The sequence below is a fragment of the Frankliniella occidentalis genome, unplaced genomic scaffold (genome assembly GCF_000697945.3).
Source record: "Frankliniella occidentalis isolate FOCC.00 unplaced genomic scaffold, Focc_3.1 Scaffold449, whole genome shotgun sequence".
In the NCBI taxonomy this organism is placed as follows: domain Eukaryota; kingdom Metazoa; phylum Arthropoda; class Insecta; order Thysanoptera; family Thripidae; genus Frankliniella; species Frankliniella occidentalis.
Window position 1 is genome coordinate 104,916 of NW_026267568.1, and position 9,698 is coordinate 114,613.

At 40.8% G+C, this 9,698-nt stretch overlaps 3 protein-coding genes across 5 annotated transcripts in view; 2 read left to right on the forward strand and 1 right to left on the reverse strand.

Moving 5' to 3' along the window:
* The first annotated feature begins 1,335 nt into the window (after positions 1–1,335).
* On the forward strand, positions 1,336–5,313 carry LOC113214453 (uncharacterized). Of its 2 annotated transcripts, none has more exons than XM_026433815.2 (10): positions 1,336–1,496; positions 1,656–1,910; positions 1,983–2,185; positions 2,257–2,824; positions 2,906–3,238; positions 3,328–3,474; positions 3,579–4,172; positions 4,296–4,706; positions 4,795–4,887; positions 4,963–5,313. In XM_026433815.2, the coding sequence occupies exons 2-10, from the start codon at positions 1,725–1,727 to the stop codon at positions 5,245–5,247; spliced, it is 2,820 nt and encodes a 939-aa protein (XP_026289600.1). In that variant the 5' UTR covers positions 1,336–1,496; positions 1,656–1,724; the 3' UTR covers positions 5,248–5,313. The 2 variants fall into 2 exon arrangements, with proteins under 2 accessions (XP_026289600.1, XP_026289602.1); XM_026433817.2 differs by having other exon boundaries at positions 4,795–4,880; positions 4,963–5,167.
* Positions 5,314–5,426: 113 nt separating this feature from the next.
* On the reverse strand, positions 5,427–7,683 carry LOC113214455 (26S proteasome non-ATPase regulatory subunit 13). The gene is made up of 7 exons (XM_026433823.2): positions 7,503–7,683; positions 6,972–7,085; positions 6,702–6,891; positions 6,377–6,628; positions 6,101–6,289; positions 5,830–6,027; positions 5,427–5,695 (listed from the first exon to the last, which is right to left on the reverse strand). Exons 1-7 carry the CDS (start codon positions 7,613–7,615, stop codon positions 5,597–5,599), a joined length of 1,155 nt encoding a protein of 384 aa, XP_026289608.1. The 5' UTR covers positions 7,616–7,683; the 3' UTR covers positions 5,427–5,596.
* A 58-nt stretch (positions 7,684–7,741) lies between these two features.
* LOC113214456 (high affinity copper uptake protein 1) overlaps positions 7,742–9,698 on the forward strand; it is a 9,988-nt gene continuing 8,031 nt past the window's right edge. For both annotated transcript variants that reach the window (XM_026433824.2, XM_026433826.2), the window contains exon 1: positions 7,742–8,011. The gene's annotated coding sequence lies outside the window, so the exon portion shown is untranslated. The remainder of the gene's footprint in view (positions 8,012–9,698) is intronic.

Here is a 9,698-nt window from a genome sequence, read left to right on the forward strand (position 1 = left end):
CCCCCTCCCCGCCCTTCTTCCCTTGCTCCCTCACCTCGCAATGTGATGTGTGTATTATAATGTGGTATTGTTTTTGTGCGAGGCTGCCCTGCCCACTGGCCTTCTCACTCGGCAACAGCGATATGCGTCCTCCCAGAATTGACTGGCAGAAACGATATCGTCACGACACCGATTTCCCCTTTTTCGATATCGTTTCGGCATACGTAGCATCCTGTGATGTCTGACCGTGCCCAGTGCCCATACGCGAGGCTCCACAGTTACTGTTGGTCGATGTGGAGTGGACGTAACTGCAGCTATGAAAGACGGAAATGTTTGTCTTAAACGAGGCCCTCGTTCAAGAAGCGATGATACTGCTGGAACGACTGGTACTGTCTAAAACTACACTCTACTGGTATTCCCCGCGCAGGGCTAAGCTGCCGACTGACTGGGCTTTGAATGCGAAAAATAATTCTCTCTATTTTATTATTAGTCTATTTATATGCATAATCCTTAACAAGGAAAGATAGTACAAATAGAAGTTTATATTTATACCTCGACAAATAAATTATCTCTTCTGAATGTCTTACCATTTCATTTTTCTCTCAGCTATTCTTTGTATAATTGGGGCAAGAACATAAGTAGGAATACAAAATCTCCATAACACATGGTAAAGAACGAGTGAAGAACCTCTACTATTGATTCATTCAAACACAAAATACAACATTTTGGTTACACCATTAGCTGTATGTATTACCATTTCTTCGCTGAAAGTGGAAACTAAATTACACCATACTGAGCACGATTAATTACTCGTTCTCTTCCTCCCTAGAAGAGGTGTGGGAGGTAAAGAACGAGTTAAAAAACTGGGAAAAAATTGTTTTTTACTCGGCGCTTTTGCGCTATTGTAATATTAAAATGGTTATCGAGTTAAGCATTTATTGCCACTTATAGCGAAATGAATCCTGAAATCCTGACTTTTGAATGGCACAAAAAATGACAAAAAACAAAAAACAAAAAACTGTTCCTCACTCTCAGGACAAATAGAACTATAGAAGGAAACGTTTTAAGTCAGCTCACCGGGACGGGTGAGATATCCTATCGTACTTCGCGGAAAGGAAAAGGGAAAGCCTGTCGAATGTAGCCAACCTCATGGTGCCGAGTGGGGGTTGGACCGAGTATGGGACTAGACCGCTGTAGCGAAACTCGAATTAGATACAAATTGTTTTCGCTAATCAGTGATCTATCTTTAACAGTAATGCAAACAAGGCCCCCCAAAATATGTATTTTATAATAAAAACTAGTTTTTTTGCCAGTTTGTCACCATATTGTTATGTTGCTTGACTTTCTGTTTCATTGTTTTCTTCTTGTTCTGTATTTTCGCGCCACCTGTGGCTGTGGTTGAGAAGATTGCGCTGAGAAGCGAAATCCGAAATAGCACTGTGTGCATGTCATCTTGGAACAGCTGAAACTTTTTGAAACAATGTGTGCAGGCAATTTAATACAAAATAAAAAATAAGGTAAGGTTTAGTTCAACTGATCGGAATCCGCAACATCTCAAAAAATTGAGTACACCACTATACATCTAATTGAGGTTAAACTACATAGATCATGTATATTTTTTAAGTACCATCAAGTACCATTTTGAATTACCTGGGGATTAAGATCAGTCTTTGTAGCCCACAGTTGTTGCACCAATGATCAACAAGTTGTCAGTGTTGTAATCTTCGTACAGCTACTATTTACACATGTTGGGCACTATGGACCATGGCAATGAATTGGTTGAACCTGAGACTGAGTTGGACCAGACCGGCCAGACATCCAGGCCTTTTATTCAGCATTTCGAAACCCCTCTGGATATCCGGATTGCCTCTGAAATGAGTTTAATATTTTTTGATGACATAATTACTTGTCAGTTTGATAACTGCTCTAAGGTACTGTGATGTTGAACTGACATTTTGCGCTTCTCTTGCATTTTTGATATCTTTAGTTTCTGTATGTTTTAGATGTTTACCACTTCACGTAACTATCGATCTCATAGAGCAAAGTTTCATCGAATGTCAGCATATTACTGTGTCATTTGTTGCGCCCCTTATCCTAATTATAATGAGTTGGTAAAACATATTGTAGAAGACGATCACAAGATTATTTGTCCTTACTGCCCCGAGGCTCCCTGTGAGGCTACCTTAAGGAAGTATTCCTTCTCAAAGTAAGTAACTTGCAAATTTTTGTATGAGTTTTGTTTGAAGTACTGGAGTAGTTATTGTCTTTTTGTCCCAGACCTGCCGACGCTATAATACATTATTCTAACCAACATAAGCAGTTCTTGTGTGTTAACTGCTCAACAAGTTTTCGAGGTAAAATTGCATTCAAATTCCATGTTAAAAATGAGTGCCATCAAGACGACGAAAATGCAGCTTTTGCTGCCTCATCTTGTGTGGAGACTTCAATGAACATCTCCTTTAGTGAGACAAACCCTCCACCTTCTAGCAGTGATAACAATGATGTTCAAATTGTGGAAGAGCTTCAACGCGAACCTGAAGAACTATATTTATTTACTGACTTGCCAGATGTCCATTCTTCAATGGCAGCTGAAAATCAGGAAGACAATAATTCTGCAACAGATACTGCTGAATCTAATTCACTCACTGGTACAGGTGACATGCCAGAAAGTAATGCCATTGAAACAATTTCCCCTGTAGACTTTGAAACTCAGTTGCAAGGAGAATCATATCCTGATTTGGAAATCTTAAATCACTGTGTCATGGGTTCGGGAGGGGATGAGCTCTCCTGTCCCAACAATATAACAGACTTTACTCCCAACATTTCTACCATCAGTGACATTCAAGTAGGTTTATAGTGATGTATAGTGTTTAGCCATTTATTTTCCTTTCTTTCTCATCAACTTTTTTTTTTTTTTTTCAAACAGGAAGATAATAACCAATGGATAGGACATAATGTTGATATGTATGCGGATTTGTCAGAAAAACACAAAAGTACATTTAAATATACTTGTAGGAAGTGTGCGTGCTCTTTTAGGAAAGAAGTGCTGCTTAGAAAACATGAAAGGACTCATGAATATGCATGCAAATATTGTTCACAGCGATTCAATTCACTACCAGAATACAGAACTCATTTAAAAGCTCATAATATGACTGATACACATTTCCCCTGCTCTGTTTGTGGTCATAATTGTGAAGGTCTTAAAAATTTGATGATTCATGAAATGCATCATAGACTTAATGCTGCATTTAAACAAGAGGTATTTTCCAATCAGTGTATTTTGTGGTTATGAAATGTATCTGAGAATTTTGTTGTTATTATAATTATGTTACCGGTTTTTATTTTCAGATTGAAAATTTTGCTAATAGCAGTATTGGGTTGCTTCAGGAGCAGAATGAGTTAGAATGTGAAATATGCCAGGAACGCATTTGTGGTATGTCAATGTGGCTCAGACATAAAATTTGGCATAGATGGGTTGGCATGTGGACAAGCTATGTAAGTCATTAATATTGTTCACCTTTTTTTTTCCTGTTATCTTTCTTTCAATTTTTATTTTTGGAGTTTATGACACTTACATAAACCATGTCCTGTGTTTGCAGGTTCTGGGACGAAGTTTTCGAGGTACATTCACCGTGGAAGATGCTGGTAGACTTAAACATGAAGTAGAGGCTGAACTTATTGTTAAATGGAGGGACTGCCTAAAACGCAAGGAAATCCCATCCAAAAGAACAAATGATAAAAGGCCTGAAGATGCTGGAAGCTCTACAGTGGAAAATCAAATTGGTGACGATATTCTAGACGATACATCAACAATACCAAACTCGGTGGCTGAAAGTGAAAATGAGTCAGATGATGAACCTGAAAGTGAAGGGGTTAGTCATGCCATCAATGGTTGGATGAGTTACTGGCAGTCCTATTTAGGTCTTGATGACAATCCTCCATCATGGGTGAAACCTATTCTCAAGGAACTGCGCTCTCAATGGAAAAAATATCATGTTAATGAACAAGATCTGCTTTATCGACAAATGGATCAACTAGGAGTTATGATTCGTGCTCAAAAGAGTGGGGATTTGGTGTCAGAAGGGCCTTGGGTTCTTCTTCAATCAAACCGTCCTTCAGTTGTTCCTCAAAAGAAGGGAAGTATTAAAAGTGCTAACAGAAACTCCTCATCTGCACATCGTGTTACCTCAAGGGTAAGAATCTTTAACGCTTCAATAAAAGAATGGCTTGTGTTTTTGTATTCTGTATATTTGCTTATTTTTATGGCATTCTTATTGATTTACCTGTGATCTTTTCTCACTTGTAATTTCTTACAGGCTCGCAAATCTGCCCCATCATCTAAACCATCTATACATTCAGCCAGATTTCATTCAGGGTCTAAAGTGAAGAGACTTACCAATCTTATCAGTAAAAAGCGTACACCCACTCTTACTAAGTCACCTAGTCATCAAAGTCATGCGAATAGAGATTCCAAGAGTGGTGTGAGGAAAACTGCTACTTTTAAACGTAGTCGATTTTCTTTGCCATCTTGTCGTTCACGCCTGAGAAGTACACATTCTAAGACTGGTGTAGAAAACAGTCCACTCTTAAAACAGGTTCGACTTTCTCTGCCGTCTCGTCAATGTGCATCTGCTGAAATGTCACTTGGCCAGAGGGAAGTTTTAGAACATAATGGTTCTTCATCACCAAACCTCCAGGGAGAAAGCAGCACAAGTAACTCTCAAGAGGTATTGCACAAGAAGATAGAAAGTCCGTATTAAGATGCTGATTATAAACCATTGTTAAGTCTCATTATCAATTTTAATTTGTCTCCAGTCTTGTCCAACTCCATTACTGCAGGCAGTTATCTCTCTTCCCAGGCTCAAGTGGCCACTTCAACGCTCAGCTAGGAGGACTCGAAGGTCTAATGCAAGTACCTCCTCTAGAGTGTGTATTTTGTTTAAACAATTTTTTACTACTATTAATTTGATGTTTTTTACACAGATTATTGGTGTCAGGTCATCCAATGCTAATGCGTCACTCGTGTTATCCCCTCCCTCTTTATCTTTCGAGCAAACAATTCATTTGATCAAAAGTGAAATTTCTGATCACCCTATTCCACAGTGGGCGGAACAGCTGATCCAAAAAGTTTGTAACAATGTTTCATTTACCCAAACAGAAAAGAAGAAAAAAATTGATCAAATTTTAAGTTTGTTAAAATCATATTATTTTCACCATATGCAACTTGAGCCCAAAGTACGCCCAGTTGTCCTTCTGAATGGAGTTTAACCTTGGCAGTCAGTCACAGTCTGATGTGTATCAAACTGTACATTTTTAATAAAAGTGTTTTTTTTTATGAAAGTATTTATTTATGGAGAGTATTAAATGTTAAATCATAAATTGTTTAGAAAACTAAAAAAAATGGGAAAAATGTAAGGAAAATTCTGATCAAACTGTACACTGGTGAATAAACTTACAAAATACAAGTTTTAATGCCACAGAAGTTTGTCTACTGAACCTTACTTAATGTTACAAAATTAATTTCAGCAAATTATTGTATTCTTTACCAGATAAAACATTGCATCTGAACAACATGAAAGAAACAATTTCTATTGCACTTACAAGATTGCAGTCCAAATTACAGTGTTAAGAAATCATGAGCTTGGGTCTCTAGCAGTTGTTCCATATTCTTCACATCTTTGCACCATACATCTAATCTCTTAACCATAGTTCCAATCTGGAAAAAAAAAAAAGACAAATCTACATGTAGGAGCATCACTTAACAAGAAAAAGATTCTTTTAAAAATCTACATGCAGTAGCATCACTTAACAAGAAAAGATTCTTTTAATAGTGGAGAACAGTGCCATTACCTGCTGTTTGTCCAAAACACGAGGTTGAACCCATGTCATGTGAACACGCCCATCCACCTGGTCGATAGCTCCTTTAACAAGACCCTGAGCCAAAGCTTTCATGACCAACAATTCTACTTCATTTACGGGTAATCTTGTTTCTGCAGCAATTTCTTCAAAGGTTAGCTGCCTATCAGTGGATGGTCTTTTAAAAGTCATCTGCTCAAAGAAATATTATAAATTTTGGGTATCACAGCCAATAAAATTAAAAATACTACAGTGGGAAACTTACCTCCATGAGACAAAGAAGTGAGATTTTCTGACGTAACTTAAGTTCCTGGGCTGCCAAATCAGGTACACTGGACCACTTTGGTTTCATTTCATCAAATTTAGCAATGTCTCCTGAGTTGAAGGCAAGGAGTAAATCTACTAACCACTTGTTTGGTGTGTTTTTCATGGTTTGAAGAACAGGATGGGCAAGCTGAAAATACAAATAAAAATAGCCTTAGAATTTTCCAAAAAACAAAAAGGAACTACTGCAGTAAAAGTCAATGACCAAAGTACCTACCAATTCCCCTAAATTATAAACACCCTCTCCCAGAAGAGCAGCAAGTCCAAGGAAGAAAGCATGTTGCATCTGTTCTTTAAATGACAAGTCATCAAGGTTGACACAGCCTAAATATCGCAAGGCTGTACGATAGTACTCAGCATGCTTTCCCTGTTGACGATAGTAGGTGCTGGCCAAAAGATAAAATCTTCCATGGACTGGACCCACTCCATCCTTCTTATCAAGCTCCTTCTCCACATCATCGATAATTTTCTAGATGATATATGGCAGGGTAAGTAACAATGCAAAAAGAAGAAAACTAAAGAATTTCAAGTTATTTTATCACCTTTGTTGCGGTAGTATCTGATAATTTCTCAAGTAGTATCTGGCCTTCGAACACTTTGCAGAGCATGACAGCATCTTCACAGCCCTTTACTTTGACTTCCATCTTTTCAAGGAATGACACAGCTTCTTTCCAGTCTGTATATTGCTGTACAACAAATGCCAAAATCTCTACCAAAGAGAGGGGATTAATTCTGTAACAAAAACAAACAACAAAAGGTAATACTAAATTTGCTATAAAATCTTTTAAAAATCTTATTTCTGTTTCACTTACTTGTTTTCAATATACGCAATAAATTTGCTGTAAAGCTCTATCAGTTGTTCTCCCTCTTGAAGGGAGGGACTTTTGACAAATGTCATGAGCTTTAAAGTAAGCTGATGATACAGCCTGGAAATGCAATTTTATTTATAGTAGTAACAACAATGTTAACAAAGAGAACTATAAATATGAAATTGGAAGTGGAAATTGTATAGAACCCAGAACAAAAAATGACTCCAAATACTGAATGGTTGGATGTATTAAATGGGCCATGAAATAAACACTACCATTGACTCAATTGATAGGTTATGATCATTGAGATGTTACTGTCCACAATTGATGGACTCTCAGAGACATAACAGCAACATCCTTATTAGTAAGAAAGAGGTAGTTTTGACAAAAAAAAAAGCCGATTTAAGGGTTTTATAATGAGAAAAATAATAATTATAAACAATTTGCTTTGTTGGTGACCTGACAGGTCCAGGACCCGGCAGTCATTGTTTACATCTTTGGGACGATTTCCGTCACGAAAATGAAAAAACTTACTTCTTGGTATGAAGTTCGTCCAAAGCCGCCCATTCTGCTGCCAATTCAGAACTGGAAGAGGATTGTTTGGAGCTTAGAAAGCTGCTGATGTTTTTACCAACGTCCACCGCCATTTTCAGAAGTGACTACTCATGCAGACTACTAGCTCGTCTCGTCGTTCTGTTCTATCTCTCTCTCTCTCACTCCGTGTGCACAGCCTTCTGTTTTGTTGAGAGTAAGTACTGATCAGCAGGGAAGTGTCCTACTTTGGAATTTTGATAATCCCCACGATCTTTTCTAATTTTCCACTTTCTGCCAACAAGATCGATGAAACAAAAGATGCCGATTTGCACTCAGTCTCTAATGTTGTTAATCAATTTTTATTAGTTTCCCACTCGACCTGTGGGTTGGCGATGCTGCTCCGTGCTCCGTCTGTTCGCCCGTCTGTCTGTCTGCTGTCTCTTCTCGCTGTCAGTCGTCTGCTTCTGCAGCCCGCAGACGGTCACGTCCTGCTGTACATCAAGACTTTGGTGAGTGAATTTAATCCCACCAGACTTTTGAACGAACCATTAGAGAATGTAAGCATTTTTCGTTTTGTGCCAGTAAAGAGCATATGCCCTAACCTCGATACTTTGCGTGAACCATCTTGGATGTTGATGGATTTCCTAAAGAGGCACACCTTAAGGTCAGAAAAGTCTCTTAACTTTGTCAAATATTCTACTCAATTTATTGAATGGAAGACCACCCGAAAAATTTCGCTTGTGCTCATGTCTGTTTACCAGCCATAAATGTAGCATAATGTCTGTTTGACCTGTAAGGAGTTAGTTTTTGTTAAGCATACGAAACTCTTAATGACACATGCTACACAGTATTTGGTTCGTTAAAATGAGCTGTCTACTACTTATGATCTCTGTTTAATGTTTCGGATCTGTTCTATATGAATGGTAACCAACTCCACTATCAGAGATGCACGCCATATGTTCTCCAGGCATGACTCGATACAGAACCTTTTAGTACTGTAGTAATGTACATATTTTTTTTCCTTTCAAGGACAGAGCTCCTTTCCAATTTTGTTGTTGTCTCATGTTTTGAAAACTGGCTGAATCAATGATGAAAGCAGCAAAACCTCCATTAAATAAAATCTTGGAATGATGTCTTCAGGATTACTCGCCTCCACAGGAGGGAGGTGGAGGTGGGGGCCATTCTAGTACCCTGTGCGGTACCGGCCACCTATGGCTTCTGGACTGTTAGGACAGCTTATGTGTTCTTCTCCGTTCCGAGTCCCTTCAAAATTACCTTCAGCAGCGTGTTACCTCGCCCAGCCTAGCCAACCCGTGTTCCTACACGAGACGGTCACCCCTCTCCCATTCTCCCCCCCCCCCCCCCCCCCCCCCCCCCCCCCCCCCAACGGCTCCCTCCCTCGCCCTCTCCCTCACGCCATCCTCCACGCCCGTTACCCCCGGCGGGGTCCCCCGCGCACGAACATCTAAATCGCCCTAGTATCCGCGCCGAGTATTATTACTGCTCCGTTATAGGAGCGAAGTGAAAGGCTCTGGAATGACGACTCTGACGGGGGGCTCTGTGTCTGAGCGGCTCCGCGATTCAGAAGATTGACTTCGTATACTTCCCGTATAAGCTCGCTCCTTGTCTCACTCACGGGGAAACGCCACTTGAACGCGCTCTGCGGAATCAGTCGGCTGACTGTCAGAGACTGACGACTGACTGACGGTCAGACACCGCCTTCGATGCGTTGATTGTCCCGTAAAGGACCCCGGCTGGCGCTGCGCTGGCGCCGCCTGCTCGTCCCCCATGGTCCATTAGAATTAGAGCCTCGCTCGCTACCCTGCGAAGTGCAGCGCGCCGCGTCCGCCACGTCTCACCCGCCCCTTCGTGTCCGCCCGGCCCGGTGAGGTGGATCGCTGCCTCGGCGCCCGCCAGGCGGCGGGTAGGCAACCGCGCCGCGCGGGTGTCGGCCGGGTCGCCTACCTCCAGCAGCTCTGACATGAAAAGGAGCGTTTCCCTTGTTCCCGGAGGGGGGGGGGGGGGCTCTCAGGAGGAGGCACGCCACACGAAGACCAGTGTGTCTGTCTGCCGGCATGTGGTCCGCATGGACTCGCCCATCTGGTCTGTCGATATGCAGCGTCCTGTATTAGCGACTGTCGAGGTACTCGGGGCGCTCGGGGGCCCCGGTCACCAAGTCACTTCCTCCCCGTGCAC

Coding starts and splice junctions, on each gene's coding strand:
- LOC113214453 (XM_026433815.2), top strand. CDS start 1,725: ATGTTGGGCACTATGGACCATGGCAATGAATTGGTTGAACCTGAGACT. Junction 3,239..3,327: donor ATGCTGCATTTAAACAAGAG/GTATTTTCCAAT, acceptor TTTTATTTTCAG/ATTGAAAATTTTGCTAATAG. Junction 4,173..4,295: donor CACATCGTGTTACCTCAAGG/GTAAGAATCTTT, acceptor AATTTCTTACAG/GCTCGCAAATCTGCCCCATC.
- LOC113214455 (XM_026433823.2), bottom strand. CDS start 7,615: ATGGCGGTGGACGTTGGTAAAAACATCAGCAGCTTTCTAAGCTCCAAA. Junction 6,629..6,701: donor CAGATACTACCGCAACAAAG/GTGATAAAATAA, acceptor TATATCATCTAG/AAAATTATCGATGATGTGGA. Junction 6,290..6,376: donor TTTATAATTTAGGGGAATTG/GTAGGTACTTTG, acceptor TTGTATTTTCAG/CTTGCCCATCCTGTTCTTCA.